Genomic DNA, 27,079 nt, shown 5'->3' with positions numbered 1-27,079 from the left:
CTTAACCGCGCCTTTTGTTAAGCTTTGTTTTGTGTGTTGTTTCTACCTACTTAATTATCAACTAATTAAATGGATTCTCTTGTGTGTTAATTTTAATTTGATTTTGCGGCAAATGTTTGTCCTCATTAGGGAAAAATTGTCCTCATTAGCTCGTGAGGCCAAAACTGTCCTCATTAGCTCGTGAGGCCAAAACTGTCCTCATAAGCTCGTGAGGCCAAAATTGTCCTCATCTGGTTAGGCCAAAATATGCTTTTTCCACCCGTTTTTCGTGTATCGCACGCTTCATTATTCATCCCAGAGCTTGTATGAGTCTATACAGATAATATCTCGTGTGAATATAACTTGTATAAAATATTGTATTATTGCCCTACTTATTTGTTATACTTCCTTTCATGTTTCTTGACAATATCATTCGGATCACTTTAACATGACACATATATTGGATTACTTGTGGTTTGTCATCAACGACCTGGTGAACGTTATCATCAACTGATGAATAAGTTTCCATAATTTTTATAAATGCGCCATATTGTTTATAAATGAACTTAAATAAATTAAAGGTTTCGCTGTAATAAATAATTTGATCCTCATTATTACACGTGAATAAAATTGGGGAAAAAAAGAAGAAAAATTTTTTTTTCTGATATTTTCAGAATTGCACGTATTTTAAGTTAATGGAAACCTTTAATTCTACAATAAATATGGCATTCCAGCATCTTAATCTGAAAAAACAATTACAGAATAATAATTACCGTACAAGAATTAAAGTTCATATAAATATTGTTATGCAAAATGCGTCATCATAGGGTATACATATGTATTTGTATGCAATATGTATATTAATAATAAATCAGCACCAATATTTACATCACTGAACAGACCAACATTATGATACTAAAGTATACCATAATAAATCAACATTCCAACGTCAAATTCCAATCAACGTCATTTTAATGGACAACGTCCATTATTCCATTAAAAGTATTCCATCAATAAAAAGGCCCCCATTAACGGGGGACTAAAGGGCCCCCTCATTCATGTCACCCATTCGCTTAACATTATAGGAAGTGTACGATTAATAATCAAATTAATATTTTTTTTTCTCAAAAATTTTGAGAAAAAAAAAACAAAATGCTTCCATGCGAATGCCCATATAAGCTAAAAAGCTTCACAGGCGACATTAGCGATATTACAATCGAAAAACAATAACATATAATGACGATGGGATAAGGGAAAAGGAACTGAAAGTGACTAAATTGAAAACATCCTGATAAAAACTAACCTTTAGTAAAATTGATATAAGAATAACTAGCATGGCGACTAAAAATGATATTCAACAAAGGCAATAACAACCCAACCTAAAAACGTTAAATACAACTAAGACGAAAAGTCGAAACAATGTTGTCTTACACCATATTATTTTTCAAAAATATTATTGAGAAAAGGCAATTACCAAAAATCTTACGAAACTAATCAGAGTCAAATCAATAACGAGTAAGAATAAAATCGCGGAATTTAGTCTTCAAACTGAATTTAGAACAATCAATTTTAAAATCATCAGGTAATTCATTAAAATATTTCACACAATTAAAAACTGTACCGTTTCTTTCAATTTCCAAACGAACCGGGGGTAAGTTAAAATAAAAAAATATATATATCAAAACATAGATGTATGCCTAAATCTCTATAGAATCATTCGTAAATTCTACAGACTAGGTAGCACACTCACCATGTACGTCTATAACTAGTATATGTACAATCCCCTATATAATTAACAATATATAGTACAATTAATCAATGAAACTTAACAATCATGCACCATATTAAGCGAGCTCGTTAATATAGATTAGTTTACCTTGCAATAACATAGACGGATATCATTCACAAAAAATATAACTCAGTACTCACTGCAGTGAGTGACAGAGAGCGCATTTTCTCGTCGACGAAAACTTGAGGTCACGGACGGACGGACGGGCAAACAGACGGACAGACAGACAGACAGACAGACGGACGGACATGGTGAGCACAATAGTGAATTTTTTCCATAAATGAGAAAATGCGCTAAAAATGAATGGATCAAATTGTTCAAATATTGACACAGTTTCTCACCCACAGCACGAGACGAGAGCGGACGTAGCACTGATACGCCCTGGCAAACTGAGTCAGGATGACTCACAAAAGAGCGAGAACATGAACGCGATTTAAGCAGAGACTCGACCATTTCTCTAAGCGATTCGCATCGCGAATTGGACAAAAACTCGCTTATTTTCAGAGTGCTTGTTAGCATTTTATGCCGCCATTTCATTCTTTATTGCTATTGATGTTTTGCAGTTGCAATATATCAATAAAATTATCAATGTGTGCAAATTGTCTTATTATGGCCACCGCCTAAATATCACGGTTCACTTTGAAATTATTTCTAAATGAAACAATCTTAAAGTATTATTTTAAAATAAAAAATTAATCTATCTATAAATAATGAATCAATTTTTAGATGTATATATAACAATTTTATTTTCACTATAACTAACAAAATAATTTTCCTATAAATAAAAATCAATTTCTCAATAAGTAACAGATTAATTTTACTATATATAACAAATTAAATATTATAGATAATCACTTCAACTTATTTTCTAGAAGATTAATATAACATCACCTTTTTTTATACGTTAACCCAGTTTAAAACACATACTTATTAAACAATCACATTATTTTATTAATAGTTCGGAAGCTCAATTCGTTTTTCCAATGTCTCTGGTGAGCGACGAAGGTGGTGCATCAGCATAGCATCACAAAACTCTAAGCTATAACTGCTAACTAACGGTATAGTTGGTAGACAAAGCAACAAACGTAAAAATATAGACATGTTTGCAATCATAACCAACTAAATTATATACATAATAACATATAACTAAATACAAATAAATAAAATATATATTACAATGCTTCGATGTTAGCAAATTTTTTGAATTAATTAGTAAAATGTTTTCTTTAGTTCCTGTAGATGGGATATTTACCTGCAAAAATATAAACTGTACAAGAATCGGCGACAGGCCTATCCAGGCCTATTCTTCAATGCCGAAGATACTATACTATACTATACTAAAAAAAGGAAACTATACGATTTGTTTTATGTGAACGTTATACATCAAGCGTGACCTGCGGGGTCAATGGGTTCAGCTACATACATTCCTAGGCTCACTTTATCTATATAACCATTTCAGCATTTTTCATTGCAGCTATACTGTATCAGTGCCATATCATTGTAACTACACTGTACCAGTAACATAAACTGTGTATCGTAAATATATATTATACCATTACCTCTATACAAATAAAATAAATGGATGCGATAAATTTAGCTATATTTTTGTACCTCTATACAATTATTTACATCTCATTGATCCTGTCTATCACCCGTCATAAAAGTAAGGTTAAATTACACTACTGAGCCTGCCGAACTATCTTAAATAAAGTTCAACCCAGTTAAAAAAATAATAAAGTTCATCTCACACAAAAAATTATAATATTATTCACATGCTGGATTCATCCTCGTCCCAGTCAACACTGCTGATGTTGATAGACGGCGGGTCAAGTTTGAATGAGGTAACTTTACGCTGTTTGCCGGGCAACTTTCGGCTGAACTTGATGGAACTTGATACCAGACCTTCATCCGACTTTGTCCCACTCTTGTCCCCTTTAGTTACGGGTCCCACAGCGGGATTTGATTGGGACTTAGCGGTGGACTTGACAGCCGATGTCAGACCTTCATCAGACTTTGTCCCGTTTTTAGTTACAGGTCCCACAGAAGGGTCTAATGGCCCCAGGTCTTCGGAATTCGAGGTCTGAATTTCAGAGTTTGAAGAAGTAGTCTCAGCATTACGGTTAATGCCTTTATTGTTGTTGGTGGTTTTGGTGGTGCCTTTGCCAGCAGTAGAGACAAAGGAAGTGGATTTAGACTTTGATGGATTAGCCATGGACGCTCGGCGGTTAGCCATGGATTGGTTGTTCTGCATCAACTTCTTGAGGTTTTGGCTCACGGTCTCGAGCTTGGATTCCACACCTGCACCTTCCTCGTTGAGTTTCAGGTTGGCCAGGTATATACTCCTGAAAAATATAGTTTATTGTATTGTATAGTAGTATAATATATACATAGATATACATTCAGGAGTAATAACTCGAAAAAAATTATGCATCCATTCAATTATATTAATTAACAAATTAGAGCATCATCCGTTTGCACTCAACTAATTGCATTAATTGGTATACAATGTAAATTCACCCATGTATACAATTCTTATCTAATAATTTCAAAACAAATATGCAAAAAGATCTATTTCAAAGCCTAAATAAATGTTGTTTACCCACACAAACTTGAACATTAATTCGTAAACAATCACCCTAAATAAAAGGGTTCATCCTACCTGAACTTGTAGGCCAGTTTATCCGAGACGCTCCTGTAGTATTCGTGTACTCCGTCGCTGAGAATCATTCTTTCCTTGACGTTCGTGGCGTTGAGCTTGAGGAGAATTGTAGGTTTTTTGCAGTTAGGTTGTTGGAACCTCCTTATGAAACGGTCGATGTAGTGGGACATGTAACCTTTAGGCAACATATTCCTCAAGAACATGATGCTGTCCAAGGCCTTCTCGTACCGAACTACCACCTTCCACTTGCTCCTTTTGGCGTGGAATTGGACGCTGTTTGTGAATTCCTGTTGATTAAATAATATTAACATATGGTAAAAGATACTGTTAATATATGGTAAAAGTAACTGTTGACTTTTTAATAATCCTAATTTTGTTATTTGAGTGGAATTGTGCGTTATATCGTGAATTTCTGTTGAAAGAGACATTCAATACGCATTCCGCCTTTCATGTGCGAGACCGTTTTCGAAGTCCCCCAGCGCCATGGAGTACATCTGGGCGACGTGGTGCGAGTACGACGACTCCACGCCCTCCTGGAGGCGGATTTTTGTTTATTTATTTCGCTGCAAACAAGCTAAAATAATTTGTAATTTGATATGAGTAAATTGAAATGATAAGGTGATGATAAATTTTAATATAAACTAGGCTAAAATTTATTCATGTTGATTTGAGTAAATTGAAATGACAAGGAGATTAGAAATTTTATGGTAATTGAGACTGAAAAAGTGGGTAATTTAATGTGAATGAATTGAAATGAAAGGGTGATTATAAATTTTATTGTAAATAAGGCTAAAAAAATTCATGTTTATTTGAGTAATTTGATTTAATAAGGAGATGTAAATTTTAGAGTAAACAAGGCTGAAAAATGTGCACGTTGATTTGTTTAAATTGGAAAAATTAAATTTTAAAATGTTATGATAAACAAGGCTAAAAAATGTGTATAATGATTCGAGTAATTTGATATAATAAGGTGATTATAAATTTTATGGCGAACAGGGCTAAAAAATATGTTTCTGATTGCATACATTAAAATAGTAAAGCGATATATATACTTAAAAGTCTCCATAACACATACACAAATAATGAACCAATATTATTAATTTAGCATGAGGAATTATTATGACTCACTGGTGCGTATATGAACCAGAGGCTGATGATTGACGCCAGCATGGGTATCATGAACCAGGCGAAGTACCGGCTGATGTTGCGAACCGTGAACCGAAACTTGCCGATGTAGTGGCCCGGAATTACGTGCTCCCCAGTCAGCAGCAGCTCGTAGCTGAAACGTCAACCAGAATACATTCGTTGGCAAATACATTTTTCCTGTGAGAACCATTTTCTCGGCGGAAGTGCAACGTATTCTGTTCAAGCTTGTTCGTGTTGTAAATTTTAATAGATTAAAATGCTCTTTGAGCTAATTTTTGAGTTGAAGCATTTCGAACTGAAATGAATAGCGTACCAATTAATATTGTAACCTATGAATAGTCAAAAATCTAAATATAGATGAAATCGTTAACTACTCAATCAATACCCATACTAAATACGCTAAAATTTAATTAAGTATGTATGATTAACTATTTTATGGATAGCCATTCTAAACGTTCCAAACGTCAATTAGATATGATGAAATAATTGACTATTTGATCAATAACCATCCTAAGTAACCTAAGGTTTAATTATACACGGTAGTAACCTGAGGAAGTTTGTAAGCAACAGAGAACATTTTAAAGTAACTTTCAACTTAAATTATACGTAAACTATTGAGTGTAGCAATCTGAGGACGTTTGTAAGCAACAGAGAACATTTTAAAGTTGTCGTACGTGGCGGCAACCATCAGTGCAAGTCATTTTGCGCTCACTAGAACGTATCCCTTTTCGGGAAGTAGGCGCGTGACAATATTGCCCCGGTTACTCATGTCAGGCGGTAGATTGTTAATAAAAGACTCACCAAGCAATGAGCGCAGTCCAGGCGGTGAGGTGCACGGCGTCGGTGTGTTCAATGGCAACGAAACTTAGAACCACCGACGACACGATCAAGAACCACTCGAAGTAGTTCTCCAGGCGGCGGAAATAGAACCTGAAAGTTGTAACTAGTTCCAAAGTTTCCCTCAGCGCCAAGAAAACGGCCAGTAACGTTAATATTATTCCGACTGTCGTGACGGGCGCCCGGTAGTCATGGTCTAACGAATTCGGGAAGGTGGAGTTGGCGATGACTTGAGTAGACGTACCACTGTTCATACCGACGTTGATCAAAATGCATTGAGTAATTGTAAGTAGCAGGAACAAAAAGGTCAACATGGCATTGACAACAATAAGGTCGTATACAGAACTCCATTTGGCGTCGAGCAAAGCTTCCATGAGTGGGAGTTGTAAAACATCCTGATGGCTCGGATCCTCACCTAATTCTAAGACAGTTTCTGCTATCTGAAACCGCGTGGTGTTGTGAAAACTTTGGTCTTTTTCCCGCGCTTGGTTTGGGTTAGGCGAGAAAAGAAGGAAACTGCAGTCCAGCTTCAGCGCGAACTGTGGATGAGCAACATCGGTGTCTTCGAAAATCTGGTTATTGTAAACACTAAGACAGTTTCTGCTATCTGAAACCGCGTGGTGTTGTGAAAACTTTGGTCTTTTTCCCGCGCTTGGTTGGGGTTAGGCGAGAAAAGAAGGAAACTGCAGTCCAGCTTCAGCGCGAACTGTGGATGAGCAACATCGGTGTCTTCGAAAATCTGGTTATTGTAAACATTCACACAATTGTTGATAGCAGAGTTCAGTGTTTCGGGTAAAACGGCGGTCAAGACCCCTTCACTCTCCCGTCCGTTGACATTGCGTTTGGTTCCGATGAAAGCTCCTTTTGTAATGAGCATCTGCATGGCCTCTTGATTGTTGACGACGGCGGCTACCTGCAATGCGTTCGAACCGTCACCTCTGGTATCCAGTGCGTTAACATCTAGCAAGACGTCCTCGCGCAGGATCCTTTTTAAGCACTTTGTGTGGTCCACAGCTGGACCTGAGTGGCTATCTTCAGTTTCACCGTTTACCAAGGTAAGGTTTAGGTACTCGAAACTGAGGTCCGCAAGGTCAATGTACTTTTGACTTTTCTTCTTCTTCATCCATTCAATCAAGAGATCCACGCTTTGGTAATATCCCAGTCGCAGTGCCTCCCCAAGCGGAAGTTTCCCGTTTACATTTTTTTGCCAAGGATCGTACCCCATTTCCAAAAACTCTTCCAGAATCTCATGGTCAACAAAAGATACCACGAAGCAAAGTACAGTCTGGGAACCAACGTACTGGCTCTTGCACAAAGGCTCGTCTGGATTACATGAATGGAAAAACTTCGAAATTTCTTCCACGCTTCTGGAGAGACAACAATCGTACAGTGCTGATGTTGGACATCGAGTTTCTTCAGCGGCGGTCGAGTTCCTCTCATCGATCTTCCACTTCAACCTCATGGCAGCTTGAGTGCCACCATCCACAGGACTTTCATTTGCGCAGTTTAAAGCGTACGTGTCAAGATGTGGACATGCCAACAGAGCGTCAGCAGTTGCATACCACGCATCTGAAACTAAAGCTTTCTTCGAGGAACTTTTAGTCAGCATATGAAGAGGAGAGTTTCCATCATCGTCGCGCGCGTTGACGTCAGCACCGAGATAAAGAAGTTTTTCAACAGTTTGACACGCGAGATGACTAACTGCTTTGTGTAGAACTGTTTCCCCGTTCTCGTTAGGTTCATTTAGAGGACTGCTTATCACGTGATAATCGTTGAAATCTTGGAACTGGTCCTTTGATTGTTGCACGCAGTCCAAAAGGATGTCGAAACACTCGTCCTTCTTGGACAAAGAGAATTCTGCACACCAGAAGCACGTGAATTAGCTCGAATCTGTCGATTTTATTTCGTGGAAAGTAGTTTCCTGAAGTGGTCTCCACAGAACCATAAGCTTATTAAACGATCAATTGATATTCATGAGCAACAACCATTGTTGTAGAATCTTAGTTGAAAAATGTCGCAAATATATCACCTGAATTATATTAATAAAATAACAAGCACTAACCAAAAGCGGCGTGCAAAATAGTGATTCCATTCGGAGCTCCAGTTGGACGAAGGATGAACTCAATGCGGTTGTCAACTCTGTTCAAGACTTTCGTTAGTTTTTTCGAGTCGTTCTCTTCTAGAATGCGAAGTGCGTCTGACCACTGTAAAGGTTCTGCAAAAATATAGACGATATAGTAATAAGTACAAAAAATATCAGCTTAGATATTATGAGTAAAGTGCTCCAAATCGATGATCTTATAGGCACAAATTATATGAATGTGTACTTCAATCAAACACAAAAATAACATTGTATCTCACTGTATGCGATAGGTTTCACGTGCTACATTTTTAGCTGAAAATGTCTTCCGCCTCCCTAATGAGGTTTGATCTTATCAAGATTCCTGTCGAAACCATAACTATTATACAATGAAAAATTGCAAAATAATGTATGTTCACATTTTGAAAAGTAATGTTCCCCAAAATTCAAGATTTAATGATCGCAATAAGAGTTTTACTCTAACCAGCTTTCCAAATCAGCCGAATGGCTTCAGCGTCTCCCTCTTCGGAGACGAGTTTCAGCGTATCTTGTGACACGGAAACTTTCACATCGTTCCTGAAGAGCCGTTCAATGCACTTGTAGAAGTTCATTTCAATCGGTTTGTTTTCTCGTCGCATGTTCAATATTATGCTTCCGAAAAGTGCATCGCTTTGATGCCGGAGATCCAAAATCTCTAGTTCTCGGTAATCTTTCATGAAATGTATAAGGATATCTGCCGTGTTGAAATGTCCAATGCTGAACGCCGTGGACAGAGGTAGGTTCGAGAACTGATCTTTCTTCCATGGGTCTCCCCCAAAAGTCAGAAAACATTCCACCATGTCATGCTGGAAGTTCAGGATCAGGTAGTGGAGGAAGATCGTGTTACTAATGAATCGGCTTTCCCAATCGTGTATGATTTTCTGTGCATTTTTCTTGAGTAGTCGTTTGATTGATGGTTCATCCCTGAAGAATATGAAATGCAGTAGTTCAGAAAAGCCGGATCTTTTAACACGTTTTTGTGGGCTTTTCATGTTCTTGCAATGCATATAACATTGTATCTCACTGTATGCGATGGGTTTCACGTGCTACATTTTTAGCTGAAAATGTCTTCCGCCTCCCTAATGAGGTTTGATCTTATCAAGATTCCTGTCGAAACCATAACTATTATACAATGAAAAATTGCAAAATAATGTATGTTCACATTTTGAAAAGTAATGTTCCCCAAAATTCAAGATTTAATGATCGCAATAAGAGTTTTACTCTAACCAGCTTTCCAAATCAGCCGAATGGCTTCAGCGTCTCCCTCTTCGGAGACGAGTTTCAGCGTATCTTGTGACACGGAAACTTTCACATCGTTCCTGAAGAGCCGTTCAATGCACTTGTAGAAGTTCATTTCAATCGGTTTGTTCTCTCGTCGCATGTTCAATATTATGCTCCCGAAAAGTGCATCGCTTTGATGCCGGAGATCCAAAATCTCTAGTTCTCGGTAATCTTTCATCATATGTACAAGGATATCTGCTGTGTTGAAATGTCCAATGCTGAACGCCGTGGACAGAGGTAGGTTCGAGAACTGATCTTTCTTCCATGGGTCTCCCCCAAAAGTCAGAAAACATTCCACCATGTCATGCTGGAAGTTCAGGATCAGGTAGTGGAGGAAGATCGTGTTACTAATGAATCGGCTTTCCCAATCGTGTATGATTTTCTGTGCATTTTTCTTGAGTAGTCGTTTGATTGATGGTTCATCCCTGAAGAATATGAAATGCAGTAGTTCAGAAAAGCCGGATCTTTTAACACGTTTTTGTGGGCTTTTCATGTTCTTGCAATGCAAGGTCAGAACGAACTTGAGTTTGCTGGATACGAATGCTCCATGATCAACCAAAATTTTGGAACAAGACAGAACGCTGTCGTTTTCATCTGATAAATTTGACTCCAGTAAGTCTAACGGTGTTTTTCGTTCAGCATTGATGGCGTCAATATCGGTGGTGGCATCTTTCAGAACAATTTTCAAAGTTCTTTGTAAAAAATTGCATTCGAGGGATGTTCTGTCTTTGCATTGCAAAGCCAACGTATGCAGCGGGCTGTTACCAAGGTTGTTACGAGCATTTATGAATGCTCCGTTCCTAATCAATTGCAGTGTCAAAGTTGGTTCCATGAACCCATGCCGGAACCTTTTTGAATCTTCAGCCTCTTCAGATTGGTCATCAGTTCTCCTCATGCATGGAAGAATTTTACCGATTCTCAGTTGGACCGAATAATGAAGAAGCGTATTACCGTCTTCGTCCGGAACGTCAAGAATTTCCTTCTCTGGACATTTTTCCAATAGGAAATGAAAACATTCAACAGCTTGATGGACCAGCGCCAAATGTAAGATGTTGCGGCCATTTTTGGCCCCAGTAGGGTGCTGTAAACAGTGGAAATCGTTGCCTCTTCTTGCAAATTCAATTTCTAGTGAATGCTTGTCATCGGTTTCTAATATTTTAGTCGCCATTTCAACCGTCAGTGGAGGAGGTTCTATGAAGAAGGAAAGATATTAGCAAATTGTGAGGAAGGAATATTTAAATCCCTAGAACCACCGAGAAAACAATAGCAAAATATTTAATCAATAATGGATTAATACACGATAAAGTTAAAAATTAAATTATTATATCCAATCAGTTTTTATTGGGTCTTTGACAATAGGAAATTTCGATCAAATTTTGACTTAAAGTTGACAGGAAACCTGAATCCAAGAATGAGTACCATCACATAAATTAGTTTGTGAAACTCGTATGAAACGAACCATCGTGCATAAATCGTCTATCTTGTTTCAAATAACCAATAACCACGGCTGGTAGCGGTGATGAGTGTATGGGTCTAGTCCTGAATGGGATATATTTTTCAACGACAGCATGCAAGATTCCAAGATAAACTACTTACCATTGAGAATCGGCCGCTGGTTTTTCAGTTTTTGTTGCAGAAGTGATCTAAATGGCTTCATGCTCTTTCCAGACGTTAAATCGAACACCGAGATTCTCTCGTTGGTCAGTGGGATAATACAAGTTTCTTCCACCGTCTTGCAGCTTTCGAGAAGTGACTTCAGGCAGGCATAATGGTCTGGGCTTCGTTTAGAGTTCTCAATCCAGTAATGGACAGCGTAGCAAAGCACACTCTGGATCAACGAGAAACTCATCGAACCAAAATCCAGCAGAGGCGAGGAAGATATTTCTTTCATCTTGGTTAAAAGACATTCAACAATCGGAAGATTGCCGCTGGCTAGAGCTGCATGCAAAGGTATATTGCCATCATCAACGTTTTGCTTCCATGGGTTGTGGTTATCTTTCAAGGCTTGTTCGATAAAAGGTACATTTTCCGAGACGGTCAAGTGATGTAGAACAGTTTTGGCTCCGATATACCCATGCTGTATTTCAGTATGCTTTGAGAGTTTTAAGTACTTCTTAATTGATCCTAAATCTTTCTTGACGATAGAGTTAGATAAACTGCCAGCAGGACTTCCACTTTTCTGTTCCGATCTTTGTTTGACTTTTTGATACAGTAGATTTTGGTCATCTAGTGCATCACTAAAATTGTGCTTGATATCTAGTAGGCCTAATCCACTGGCGTTCACAGCATCCATCTGTAGATGCTCGAAACTTAAGATGCGTTCGATGCATATCATAAATAATTTTGAATACTTTATGGGTTGAAGTAGGTCCATTTGAAGCAAGTTGTGCAAAATAGAATCGCCATTTTCGTCCCTGCAATTCACATTCGCTCCACTTTCGAGAAGAAGCAAGAGACACTGAAGGACTTTAGGATCTTGATTGTGATGGCCGAGCTCCACCGCATAATGCAATGCTGTTCTACCTTCAGCATCAGGTTCGTCCAGATCAAGATCGCTGGTTTTCATTCGTACAATGAACTTCAAACATTCTAGAGCACCACACAAGACAGTTGCGTGCACTATGGTTCCTTTCAAAGGAGCTCCTGGCAAACGCATGAGTTGGGAGAGGTCGCCACCATGTCGGGCAAGTTCAACTTCTAATCTTGGTCGTTCATCTTCCTCAAAGATATCCATAAGCGAGTTCCAGTCGAGAGGAAATTCGTCTGCAACATTCAATGAACAAATTCATGCAAAAGGTTACCATAATTATGCAACTAGAGTTGTCCACTTGAAGAAGTCGATAAAATTAAATTGCACAGAAGTAACTCTATCTGACGGCCTTAGCTAGGATAGTGAGTGATTGCGAGGAAAATTACGATCGATAGAACATAAAAACATGACTCCTGCATCAACATGCATTATTCAGATCAATATATAATTCAGCAAAAACAGTGCCTCCGAGAATTTTTATGCATAAAAAGGTTCGACTATGCGGTTTACTTACGTATCCCCGATGGTAGGATTGGTACCGTTGATCCAGCTTCCAACAGAAGTTGAACAGCTTCCGAATTTGCTGTCCATGCGGCGATGGTGCCAGCAGACAATTGCAGGATTGTAGACGTGGAGCCAGGATAAACCCACTCCATAATTTGGTTCACATTCAAGTCGGCATTTTGAAGAAGTTCTACAAGACACTTGCTTCGATTTTCTTTCGGATGGTTATTGCACAGGAAGCTGGCAAGTAAACTAAAGCTCATCGGCTCCAAAGGTAAACGTTCAGTAATATTCCTCGTACGTTTCATGTGCTGGAGGATAACCACGACTTCATCGACGTCCCCCTTTTCAAGGGCGGCATGTAAGGGGATCTCTCCGTCTCCGATATTCGGCATCCATGGATCACAGCCGCTACGGATGAGCATATCTATAAGTGTCAGATCCCCCTTTTCAACAGCCTGATACAGAAGGGTTTTCCGTCCAATGTATTGATTGGACAATGATTTGCCAGGGCTCATCCAAGAATTGATTTGGTCAACCAGGTTGTGGTTCTTGTCGAGACTGACAAGACTTGACATTAAAGCTCCACATAGATTTTCGTGTAGCATAGCTTTCTGGATCTTGCGGCCAGTTGATTTACCGATTCTTTGACTTTCCAGTAAAAGGTTTTCGAATTGCTGCATGACCGACGTCGGATAATCTGCATGATCTTTTAAGATATCTAGCGGCGTTTGTAAAAAGTTATTTACGGGCTTCTTATTAACAGTCCGCATTTTCAAAAGGCTTTCGAGGCACGTCAAGATTCCGTCAACCGGTTTATTTTCTCTAGTGCACATCATTCTGGCAAGGAGATGAAGGCAAGTGTCACCATCGTTGTTTCTGGCATTCACATTGGCTCCTTTCAACAACAGAAGTTTCAGACACGACAAGTTAAGAGTGGTCAAATTATTGGCTGCGATTTGAACCGCGATATGTAGTGGAGTGAATCCGTTCTCGTCTGGTAAGTTGACCTGTAAACGGTCAGTGGATTTCAGTAGAAGATACTGCAGACAATCTGTCGCACTCTCGCGGACTGCCATATGGAAGATTGTTTGGTTTTCGGTTGTTCCTGGCAATCTCATGACGGACTCGAGGTCGTTTCCGCATTTGGCAATTTCAATCTCCAGTCTGTCTCTGTTACCCAACTTGAAAATGTTTTCGAATGTGTAGTAAGTTGGTGTCCTTTTTGAACCTGCGAACAATAGTTGAAAATGAACATTAATACTTATAATTGATAGTTTTTTTCCGTTTGGTTTCGTTTCAACGGAGACAAATATTTATACTAAAGAGCTTCGAAGTAAAATACAATTAAAGAACTAAAGATTGACGTGTTTTGTAATGACATCCGGACCTTATCCGGTTGTCATCACAACCGAACCTTGTCCGGTTGTTGGAAAAAACAGTAAAACGTTACAATTTGACTGTGGGAAAGTTCACTTCTTGAAAAAATATGTACAATTAGTCTGAAGTTAGATTTTTTTATTACTTATTCCGATCTTAGTGCAACCTTCATCCTTTATTTCGAAAATAAAAACAAAAATCTACTGCTTGTATTGTATACATTGACTATTTATTTTTTATTACTATATGACCAATAAAACAAAATACCATCATCACCTGCCAATGTTCAACATTGAATGCCTCTTCAACTCACTGAGATGCATGCACCATTTCAAATATAAAAAAAATCAACTCACCGGATTCCGATTGCTGTGGTGAAAACGCAATGCCGGTGTGTTGAAGAAGCAGCTCCTTTATTTCATCATTGGATGTCCAAGATACCAATTCCGCCAACGAGCAATCGGCACTTCTACTTGTCTGGTTGATGTCCATGGAACAAATTGGACTCAACAACACTTCTAAACACCCAACGTGATCTCCGCGAGTGTAGTCCTTGTTTTGGCGGCCTGCGGTTGCGTTGCAGATCAGAGTTTGAAGTAGACTGAATGTGTCTTCTTGTAAATCGACGATCGAACTGGAGTACGCTTGCTTCATTGAATCAAGAACAAGTTTAGTGATTTCGACATCTCCGATCTCAAGCGCAGCATGGAGAGGTAGTTTGCCATCTTTGATGTTCCTCATCCAAGGGTCAATTCCACTTTGCATCAAAGACATGATGGCGTCGAAATCCAAGGACTCTATGAATTGGTACAGAATAGATCTGGCTCCAACGTACTGGTTTGCAATGGAAAACTTGCCTTCTCTGATATCTGAACTAACTAGCTCAAAATCTCTACTCACGATGCTGTTGAGCAGTTTCCACTGGAAACTTTCGGACGATGGCACTTCAGTGGGAGCAGAGAAATGTGTTGATATTCCCAGTTCTTTCATACGCAACGCTTCTACTTCAGGCAGCGTAGCTCCAGCAATAATGAACTCGGTGACCACTGTGGCTTTAAACCCGACTCCCTCATTTAGAGATGTTAAGAGTTGAGATAGCGGAGTCTTCATGGAACCATTCAAAGCATTGACATCGATTCTCTGATGCGATAAAAGAACCTTCAAGCATTGCAGGGACCCAGTTTCGTTAATCCGGACCTGTTTTAAGATGGTTAAGACGAACATATGCAATGGAGAATCCCCGTTTTCGTCTCTGGCGTTGACGTGGGCTCCGCTTTCAAAAAGTAGTTTCACGCACTCGAAGCCGAAAAGGCTCCACCCTAGAGCGGCCTTTTCGACTGCGTAGTGCAGGGCGGTTCGTCCGTGGACGTCAGGATTGTTCAGGGCATCGAGGAAAACGCGCTCCCTCAGCAGGAATTTCAAGCATTGTTTGGACTCGTAGTCTACAGCCAAGTGTAGGATGGACTTCTTTTGATCAGTCAGAGTATCAAGATTTGAATTAAACACGGTATGGTGAAGAGAATACTGAAGTTCCAGCGTATCGCGGTCATCTGCCTTCAGCGCTGCGAAGAATTTGTCCAAATTGCGAACATCTGTAAAAATAAAAAGCTATTGCAGGACTTTTATGACCACCGGATGATAGTCCCGTGCACATTATTTCATTGCCAGTTATCTAATAAAATTATTAAAGATATTAATGTTCTTCAGTTATAATTTTTTAAACTGTAGACAGATAAGTTGATACATTTATCGACCTCTTAGTTAAGTACTCAATTTGTTGTAAATCATTGTAAAATTTCATGGTGCTGTTGAAAAGGAGCTATGCAAAAATATTCGAATCCCGGTCGCGGTGACGGAAACCTATTGAATGATCGTATTAGTCAAAATGAACATTTTAAAAATTGTTTCTGTAGAATTCTCACCATAATACTTGGACTCAGATTTCTGCGCATGATTTTCTTCTAGAGCTCTCACGGCTTGTGGCCATTCGATTAGATAGGCGATATCCAATGGAGTCAAAATCTTCAAAGACCGGCAAGTGTCATTCACATCGATGATTACGTCAGGTTCTAATAGGCGTTTGAGGCATCCAATAGGGTTGTAGATTCGTGTGGTAGGTGATGATGGGTGGTGATTCAACAATACCTTTCTAAATAAGCCTGCACTGAAAGAAGTCAAGTTAATCCTCCTGCTCAAAGTAAAACTGCCTGACTTCTTTTTCTTCATCTCTTCTATTAGCAGATGAACAGTGGGTAGATCCCCTTTGGTCAGAGCAGCATGTAGAGGGATCTTGCCGTCTCCTGGGTTCGGCAACCATGGGTCAAGGTTCCAAGTCCTCATTGCGTACTCAATGTACTCGTACTCAACAACCTCCGTTAAACAGAAGAGAAGAGTATTTCCCCTGAAATAAATACTCGGAGGTCGAATGTGTGTTGCCTGGAAGAATTCATGAAAACATTTTACTAGCAAGCGCTCGTCGGATATCATAAGCGCCTGGTAGAATTTCCTGAGCAACTGCAAGCAGAAGTTTTCTCCAGATTTTGATCTTGCATCCTTGAAAAGAGATAACAAATGTTCAGGAGCGTTCGTTTCAGGAATTTCATTCCTATGATTGACCGATTCGAGATCAACTGATGGGGATTCAAGAAAAAGTTGGAAGTAAGCATCAGGAACTGATTGTTCTCCCTGACTAACCAACTCGTGGTTCCTTCTGGACAGAATGTGAAGAGGTGTGTCCAGTTGTTCGTCCATGCAAGAGAGCCAGGCTTCGTGCTTTATCAAAAGTCGTATACACTGCAACGTTTTCTGAGAATTATGTTTAGATGCTTGCTGAACAGCATAATGCAGAGGGGTGCAGCCATGGTCGTCAGGTTCGTCCAACTGCGATGAAGATTTCTTCCTATTCAGCAGAATTTCCAGGCACTCTGGAGCTTCCATGACGACAGCCAAGTGTAGGATTGTTTGTTTGGAGACAGCATCTTTAGGTCTCAGAATCTCATTAGTCAGGAGATTACCCCTCAAAGCAAGATCCATTGCCAAATCGTCACTCCTGTCCGACAACAGTAGTTTTGAGATCCGTTGCCATGACAGGGTTTCAGATCCTGAAAAAAAACTATTTGTCAACTGGAAATTCTAAAAAATTGTGCTCATCTATATGATGAAGTTTGAACTTTCAATTAAAACGGTACACAGCCACATAAAACGTAAACTCTGCTATTTGGTACCTCAGTTTAATGTTTTACTTGAAGTGAAATTTAATAATCCGAGCTAAACTCCCTAAATTGAAGCGATGTATCCAGTGAGGAAGTTAAAAATGTATCCGACGAAGCTTTAAGAGAGAATATTAACTTCTACTTGCAGAGGTTGGAGAACAATGTGAAGGAAGTAATTATTGCAATGGAATGATAATAGAAAGCGCTAGACTGTAAGTTATTAACTCACCACACGGAAACCAAGATCTTGACGCTCCCCGTCGTTCCAGGTTCTGCTGGGCAAAAGAACTTTCAGTGGTGACCGCCAGATCCAAGAGAGATGGACCCAAAGCCTTGGGCCTTTGATTTACTTCAAAGTGGAACGAAGAACTGAGCAATATGGTCAGACAATGATCATGGTTGATGTCAAGCGACTGTAGAGAATTCGAACTTCGATTACATATTACATCTTTTATCAGATTGAAACTCTGGTTGCTGATGTATTTACTTTTCTCATGTGTGAGAGACGACTGGTCATCACCCATGAACTTAAGTAGAAGTTCCACGATCTTTGGGTTTCCTTTCTGAAGTGCCAAGTGTAGAGCAATTTTGTCCTCGTCTGTTGATCGCATCCATGGGTCCATGCCAAGTTTCAGCGCGGCTTCAACCACTTCTTCACTCATGTGCTTTACGATGAAAAACAACACAGGTTTCGCTCCCACGAATCGGTTGAAAACATGTCTCTCGGTTTCAGGCACCGAGTGGGCATCCTTCAAGATTGTTTTCTCGAGTAACTGTAGCTTGTGTGACACGATACAATTTTCAATTGTACGTATAATCGAATCTTCCAAGTGTTTCTCTTCCATGACCTCTTCAAACCGTTGCCTAAAATGATCGACGAGAATTTCATCAATGACCGACTTCGGTCCGACATATTTTCTTGGCAACAATTCCAATATTATTTCGCCATTACCATTTAGTGCCCCGGGGTCCGAGTCTCGTGCGAGGAGAATAGTCTCAAGAATTTGTTTGAAGTTCCCGACACACTTTGGATCGACATTAACACAGCGCTGGGCCAAAAAATGCAAAGGAGTGCTGCCGATGTTGTCTTTTGAATTGACATTCGCCCCCGCGTTCACAAGAAGCCGCGTGATCTGCAAGAGCCTGCAACTTTCTTCGTGAGCTCCAAAATCGACCGCCAGGTGCAATGCGGTTCGTCCGTACGAATCTGGGAAATCTAGATCTTGTGCTTGGTGAATTTTTTGGATGAGGTACTGAACGCATTTGACCGAAGCATAACGCACCGCCACATGGAAAATCGTTCCGCGCTTGATCGATGGAATTGGACACGAGCTCGTGATTCTAGGGTTTCCGCACTTGGCGAATTCCACTTGAAGGGCAACGTCGTCATCTCGTTCCAGGATTTGTTCCATGGTTGCCCAATTCACTCCCTCAAAACCTGCAAAAAAATCGAAAATGACTGCTAGCAAATAAACCGTTTCTGAATGAAATTACAAGCATTCATCAGTGCTGGAAGGTTGAAATTATTTTTAAATTTTCTCTGAATATGATTAGGAGTATGTTAATCTATCTAACAGCGCATCGAAATTCAATAATTTTAGACCAATATAATCATGACTGAATTCCATGGATAGCAAAATGATAAATCTAAATGTGTATAAGCATGTACAAAAACATCGTACACATATCTGAAACACCAAGAGACAGATGGGCATATAAGCAATAACTTGTACACTTGAGTGTAAACATATGAGGTATTTCGCCTCACCTCCTGAGTGATTAGCGCTTTGCCGCGGGGTCATCCAGTTTTGAATTTCAGGATGCAAGCTGGACACTGCTGAGGTGAACCCCAAGTTCATGGCTAAATCTAGCGCATCTGCGCCACTTGGGGACGTTTGTTTTCGATTTAGGATTATGTCTTCTTGCAACAACGCTTCCAAACTCTTCTCATGACACTCTTCCCACTGGCCTTTACAGTTACACAGAACACACTGCAAAAGGCTGAAGCTGTCTGACCGGAGATCAAGAGTTTCAGTATTCCGAATTTTCTTCATTGCTTTTATCAAATCCCGAACCAAGATATGATCGCCGATGGACAACGCGGCGTGCAGAGGCATTTTACCATCATCAGAGTTTCGAACCCAAGGGTCATGGCCTTCTCTTAGCAGAGAATGAACGGCATTAGATTCTAATTTCAGTACCGATTGAAACAGAACCGTCTTGGAACCAATGAACGGCCTGAACCGGGCTGTAGATGAGACTTGGCTTACATCAATGGTCCAAGTACGGTCGATTTTTCCAGTTACTCTCAACAATTCAATTAAAGTGGAATTATCTTTCGATGTCTTTTTCGAAGCGGTACATATCATTTGATGAAGATCACGTAGTGAATTGGGATCGCTTGAATTTTGAATCTTCAACTCAAGGACATCCAGAGCCGTAATATCTGCCACGTTAGGGCAATTGGTATCGATGTTGTCATCTTTCAGTAGAATTTCAGCAATTGTGTTGTAATGCACGGACGTTTCCTCGGTGATTTTCATCACTATTTTGTGGAGCAATGTATTACCGTCATCATCCTGGGCGTTGACAAAGGCCCCTGCTTCTAACAGCATCACCAGAAGGTCTGGTGTCACAGCTGATTCATTGGTTGCGATAGAATGGAGTGCTGTGCTTCCGTTAGCATCAGGTTCGTCCAATAAAGTCGATTTCCTGATCTTTTTAAGTAAAAATTTCAAACATTTTGAGGCTTTGAGCTCCACCGCTGCGTGGAAGATCGTCTTGTTGAGCAAGGCTCCTCGAGGCCGAAGATATTTTTCAGTTTGGAACCCAAATTCGCTTAGTTTGAGTTCCAGACCATCACAGTTGTCATAGAGGAATAAGAGCCTCACTTCAGACCAGGATAATGGTGGTCGTTCTGAAACGAAATAAATCACTAGGATTAGAAGATCTTAAGGTTATGACTTCGTGTAATAATGCAACACAAAATGTTGGAAACGCGCATGTTCTGCGAGGAACCCGCTGATATATATGTATATGCGGTCGAATTTTATTCAAAAGAAGATATTTGAATAAACTTTTTATTCCTGAAGACATTCATTTCACTCAGCTTGGATTTTAAAACGATTGCTATTATAATCATAAAAGAAAGGTATACTTTCCAATTTGAAGGAGTTTCAGTATATACATCACAGATTAGCCCTCAGGGTTAACTGGAGCGGTTACAGGATTAACTGGAGCAGTTACAGGATTAACTGAAGCGGTTACAGGATTAACTGGAGCGGTTACAGGATTAACTGGAGCGGTTACAGGATTAACTGGAACGGTTACAGGTTTAACTGGAGCGTTTACACCCTGACAATGATTATAGCCGATACCAGCCTCTTTCATATTTGACAACCAATTGCAGCTGACTCAGTATTAACCCTCTACCGCCGTATGTCACTCTCCGGGAACATAACTTTCAACTTAAATTATTCGTAAACTATTNGCAACGTATCCCTTTTGGGAAGTAGGCTTGTTATAATATTGCTCCGGTTACTCATGTCAGGCGGTAGAGGCTTAAGAACCTCCCTGAATGAATCTTGGTTGATCCAACTTCTCTCGTTACAGCTGACCTCACACAACAGATTAATATATATTAACCGCGAAAGAAGCCTTACCTCCGGCCATAGGTAGCAGACGAAGCAACGCTGCATCCTCAACTAGTCTCGTGAACTCTACGTCCGACACGTTGGTCAACAGTGAAGGCAGAGATGCTGATTTTCCTGCATCAGCTATAGAATTTCTTCTGAAAGCGAAGTCAGCGATGCCAATATTTTTATCTAGCAGGGCGTTCAAACAATCGTGCTGGTTTTGATCTTGATTCTTTTTAGTGATCGGTACTTTGTGGAAGAGGGTTTTGGCAAGAAGTTCAAAACTTAAATCTTGCAACATCGTCGTACCACCATCACCACCACCATCACTTCCTTTCATCTTGTTGAGTAGATACGATGTTATTTCTACATGACCTCGGCTTAGCGCTGCATGCAATGGAAGTTTGTTATCATCAGGGTTCTTCGTCCACGGATCCAACTTGAATTCTTCAACGCATAATCTCACCTCGTCAAAATTTAAGTTTTCAACCACCAAGAACAACAAACTTTGACCGCAAATGCCTGCTCTTACAAACTTCTCTATTGGTGTCTGGTGGCTGTCGAGGTATAAAGATTTTAATAGCCTCTCCAGCGCTTTTTTGACGTCTCTGTTCTGGACCTTCTGGATTAGGACGGTGATCAGCTCCTCCTCTTGCGATGGTGATCCATCTGCCGGATAAAAGGTTTACTAAAATATAAGATTTACTATAATATAAGGTTTACCCATAAAAAGGCCTTGTCATCCCCTGAAATTATCATTATTTTGCTAAGGGATGAACTAGAAGGTGTCGCTTGCATGCCTTTTATCTGCACCCGATAAATAATTAACACCTCCATTTATTACCTAATAATAGTAACTATAATAGCAGAGTAAGCCTTTATTGGGCTGTTATAAGCCTGTCGCTGATTCTGAACGTTGCACAATATTCACAGATTGTTACAGGTCTCGAAATTGCAACTCGCTGCTCCAATTTTACTGCGCTTAAACGTCCGGCTACGTCGCCGATTTGACCAGAGTTGTGGCAGGTAGCCGGGATCGAACCCACAGCTCACTGCTCCAATCATGTCACTCTGAACACAACTTGACCAGCTACTCTACCTATCCCATATTATACTTACGTCTGCTGGACTCCGTGCACTTAGCAATAAAGGATAAATTGCAGTGTTAACTGGAGGAATAGGTTATCAGTAATGCAGAGGTTTTTGAAGTTAAAGTTTACAATAACCTCAATAATCTCAGCAAAAACAGACGTACTAGATACGCATGCGATAACATATCCCTTTATTACGTTGAGTGCAGCAAGATTCCCCAAGGTTGCCAGATGGCCTAAATACGACCAAGTCCGTGGCCACAAAAGGCATATAAGTCAACATTTTACTAATAAATTTGTAGGTTCCGGTGCAAAAATTCGATTTTCCTTTTTTGTACCGTTTAAAGTTTAATAGTGACAAATCGATATCTCGTTCCTGTCAGACTTGTAACTCATTATCAAGTAACCTTCAAGAAATTTCTCGATAAAATTCTTTTTTAACTTTGAAAAGTTCGGTTGCGTAATTTTGATTGAGATAAAATGTACTTAGGCTAATAATAAATTCGCAAAATTATTACAATTGTGATTCCCGAAGCTTGATTTAGGGTGGAATGATTAAGATCGCCACGATTTGAATATCATGTTCGGGATTTGAAACTCACAGTTAACTGTATAAATTATGTTTGAAATGAGCAAGGCAGCCAGGTGGTTAAGAATCAACCTCAGGCCAAACCTGAAACTTGCCTTAATCAGAGCAGACATAACTATTAACATTTTTCTGATTCACTATTGTTTCATTATTGTGCCTCGTAGAATATTGGTGTCAGCGTTGAAGATTAGGTCACTAGGCCTGTAAACGATTCGACACATCACTGAATTTTCACAGCTTGCTGTGGGTACCGAACACGCAACTCACTTAAAATTTAGATTTGCCCAACCGCACGGCCAACTGGTCTATTTTGACGATTACTTCGAACCTCCAATATAGGTGCTTTGAACTGTAGGCACTTGGCCATTCTTTCTTCTATATGCACGTTATGTTAACTTGAATTCCACCTAGATAATTTATTTTTAAATTGTTATTACCGTTCATTGATTCAGGTTCAAGCATCATAGTTTGTTCATCTATCATGAACTCTTCCGGAAGATTTGGCTGGATTGGTCTGTAGGTTTCGGAGGCGCCGTTTTCTGTGATCCGTTTTCTTTCTGGCGTGCGCGCCACGCTACGTTTTCTGTCGCCATTGTGCAGGGCAGACTCATCTGTTTCGATGTACGTGATGTTCACGAGCCCGGCTGAAGAGTCTACGAATGAAACACTGAATTAATTTACAAATAAACAATAAATAATTTTGTTTATATGTAAATTAAATTTTGAAAAATTAAATTGAGCGTTCAAACGACTGAAAATGAACAATGAATTAAACTTTCTTATTTATATTTAATAAATTAATTTAGTGCACAATTTGATATAGGCCTGACATTTCGCCAGGTTAAGTTGAGTGTGAACAAGCTCACTTAATTAAGTTCATATATGACCCGGTCTAGAGTTTTAACCCAGCAGCAGAAACCTGACCCTGCAAGTTGCTTATATTACACAGAGAAATAAGTGGAACTTTATCCAAATATTGATACACTTTTAGCCCTCGATTGGGTCATTCTGACTCAGTTTGGCACGACATAAGGGCGTATTAGTCCGCTATCTGTGGCCATACTTTCAAAACTCGCTAAGTGAACGTAAGTACTTACGCTCTATTTTCTTGTCTACGATTGGTGGATTTTGGCTGAAAGGCCGTCAATGATTGGCTGATGAACTTACGATCTCTTAACTTTTTTTGAAAGTATAAACCCTTCTCGTGCTACGGGGAAGATCATGTGTCCTTATTTATACAATATGCCACGTTCATTCCTCTGAGAGTGTCGTAGGAGACTACCATAATTTATTCGACCCCAGAGTTATAAAGCATTAATGTCGGTCAAGGAAATTAGCTCCTTGGCGAAATAATGAAAAATTTCAGGTTTATCGCTTGATTGCAAACGAAAGAGCATCATTTTTAATTCTCGCTTGTGATTGGTCGATTCAACATGTGAAGTCGTCATTGATTGGCTGACGTGAATTATTAGAAATTGTTTTCGGTTATCTATAGGGGCGCTTTAATGGCAACAATTAAAAACTATTTAATTTGTCTTACTAAAAGGAGAATTTAGTTCAACGGTGTGAATACTTGAAATTGTATTATCTTATCTTATTATACATTATGAATTATTTAAATTACATATAGAAACGTACAGCGTCAAAAATTATAAATAAATGGATTTTTTCCGTGAAGCAAATAAAATCTAGCAGTTTGTACCTATTTTGTAAAACCGTTCAACATCGAATCATTTAACGCACCGGTATTCAACATCCAAGCATTCAACACTAATACATACAACGGTACTGTATTCAACATTCCATACACCATGCATCCAACAGTACGTTTTCAACGTCGTTTATCAACATTTATGCAGTCAACATCATGCTGTTAAAAATTTCAAATCAACATAATGTGCCAGTTATTCCACACAATGTTCACTCAGTCGTTGATTTCATGACTTCCACAGATAATGTTAGCGATATCAGCCGTTATCAGTGACCTGTCAAGATGGAGGAAGCTGTTATCAGTGATGGGGAATTCGTTATCAGCGACACACGCGTCAGGCGGAAATGTTAGTCTCATTTAGTTTTAATTATGCTGTAAAATAATGTTGCAAGCACCCATTCTAAACCAAAATTAATACTTCAGGTAAGAATATCATTAAAACATCCCGTCAGCACGAACTCAATTTCATATTAGGTAAGAATAGCATTACAACTACATTTTTGGTACCATATCAAGGGAATGACATTAAAACTTATCTAAGAATTGTGTTATAGTAAGAAAGTAAAACGTTTTTAGCGAATTAAATAATCAGTAAAATTAAATTTTTTAATATATGCGTATCAGTATCAGTAACTTTAATTAATTAATTAAATGAAATTAAATTATGTCAATTAAAAGTATCATTGAAATTACTTAATTTTTTAATATATGCGTACTTCGGCTTGAGGCGCCACCGCCGCTCTCGACGTCGCGGGTCCGCTTCTCTGTAATGAATACATTATTTTAATAATCATTAAATGAGATTATTATACTAATACTAATAAAAATATTATTATAATATAATATTATGTTGCCCGGACTCGCGGCCGGTCTCCAAATTCAATGATCAATTTACGCCCGGACTCGCGGCCGGTCTCCAAATTCAATGATCAAGGAATATCTCCTGAACTACTGAACGCAGTTCGATGAAACTTGGTACACGTATTCATTAGGACCTAACGATGATGTTTAGCTCGCGAACATTTTTTTCGATTGTGTCTTCGTTTCCGATTTTTTTTCCATTTCACCTTCAGCCGTGAGTTATACAGCAATACGGACCGAAATTTTCAGTGACCAAGATCACTGCAAATTTGAAAACCGGCCGCAATATCAGCCTCATATATGCCAGTCGTTTCACCGTATAGCCGTATAACTCGCAAACGAAGGCAAAATCGGAAAAACTGTCACGAGCTATAGGTCACCGTTGGGTGGTTAGGTATGTATATTTAATTAAATTAATTAATTTAATTAATTAGGTATGTACATTCACGCTACAGTTTCGATCAAACCTTTTAAGTAGTTTAGAATAAAATGTCTTGGTCACAAAATATTTCAGCCCGTATTGTGCTATAACTCACTAATGAGTGTGAAACGGAGAAATTCACACAAGTGAAATTCACGAGCTAAACATCACCGTTAGGTCCTAATGAATACGTGTACCAAGTTTCATCGAGCTACGTTCGGTAGTTTAGGAGATATTCCTTGATCATTGAATTTGGAGACCGGCCGCGAGTCCGGCCGTGAAATTGTCCGACACGTCGGCTGTGCCGCATAGTAATTGATATTATTTCAATTTAATTATTAATTTGTATTGATTTTTAATCTTCTATTAATTATTAGTGAGCTAGTAATGGGGCACCGTAAATTAACTACAAATTTCCTGTCAAATGAGTCAAGAGTTCCTGAAATATCTAACTTCTCAACTTAATTTTTAATTTTTAATTGTATAATTGCAATGCATAATAAATCATACTTAATTATTATTTACTATATAATTAAACAAATATTTTAAAAATTAAATTTACTATAAAATAAAATAAAAACGATCTGCTCCAAATTTTTGTATTCAAAGAGGATGTACAACAGCCTGCTGCTCTTCACTGGTGAATGCAACTGGTGAATGTCACTGAATGAATGCCACTTATGAATGCCAGCGATAAATAACGCTGATGAACCAGAGTCTGATAAACACTCTTGACTTCTTTTGATGATAAGAAATGTCAAGATAAACACGTGAAATTAAAAACTACGTCTCGTAATCAGACGTAGCTTTCATATACACGATTTAATAATAAGTGATATTCAGCTTCCGCTGGACTGTGATCACATATCGAGAGTTTTGAAATAGAATTTTTCTTATAAATTTGACTGTTTAATAAAAATTTTAATAATTAAAATTTAATTTAGGGGTATTGGAAATATAAGGAAACAAATTAAAAATATTTATGACCACAATATTGCATAATAACGAAATAAATCATTGTAGTTTTAATATACTTTATTTATATTGAACTTGTGGGGTGACTACGGTGAAAAATATCATGGTAATTGTTCAAATAGCGATGCAACTTTTACTTGTAAACTTTTGCTCATACGTGGGTCATCCTGACGCAGTTTAGGGTGTATCATTGCTACGTCTGCACTCTGCGACCAAGAAAAGAGTGTCGGTAATGGGATCTTGACCAGTTTATTTATTTCAGTGATGGTTTGGGCGGATGGGACGCTGCTAGGCAGATATCATCAAGACTGGAATAAATAAGTTATAAATGATTAGAATGATAATTATTAATAGTATTAT

General features: G+C 38.9%; 1 protein-coding gene across 1 annotated transcript; it reads right to left on the bottom strand.

The window, feature by feature from the left end:
- Positions 1-3,178: 3,178 nt before the first annotated feature.
- Positions 3,179-15,448, bottom strand: LOC125178695. Its single transcript, XM_047883072.1, has 11 exons — positions 14,581-15,448; positions 13,908-14,075; positions 12,236-12,573; positions 8,975-9,524; positions 8,473-8,625; positions 7,150-8,267; positions 6,375-6,982; positions 5,556-5,706; positions 4,883-4,960; positions 4,428-4,714; positions 3,179-4,110 (listed from the first exon to the last, which is right to left on the bottom strand). The coding sequence occupies exons 1-11, from the start codon at positions 15,446-15,448 to the stop codon at positions 3,537-3,539; spliced, it is 4,893 nt and encodes a 1,630-aa protein (XP_047739028.1). The 3' UTR covers positions 3,179-3,536.
- Positions 15,449-27,079: the final 11,631 nt, after the last annotated feature.

The sequence above is a fragment of the Hyalella azteca genome, unplaced genomic scaffold, assembly GCF_000764305.2.
Source record: "Hyalella azteca isolate HAZT.00-mixed unplaced genomic scaffold, Hazt_2.0.2 contig11924, whole genome shotgun sequence".
In the NCBI taxonomy this organism is placed as follows: domain Eukaryota; kingdom Metazoa; phylum Arthropoda; class Malacostraca; order Amphipoda; family Hyalellidae; genus Hyalella; species Hyalella azteca.
This window is presented reverse-complemented; position numbering and strand designations above follow the sequence as displayed.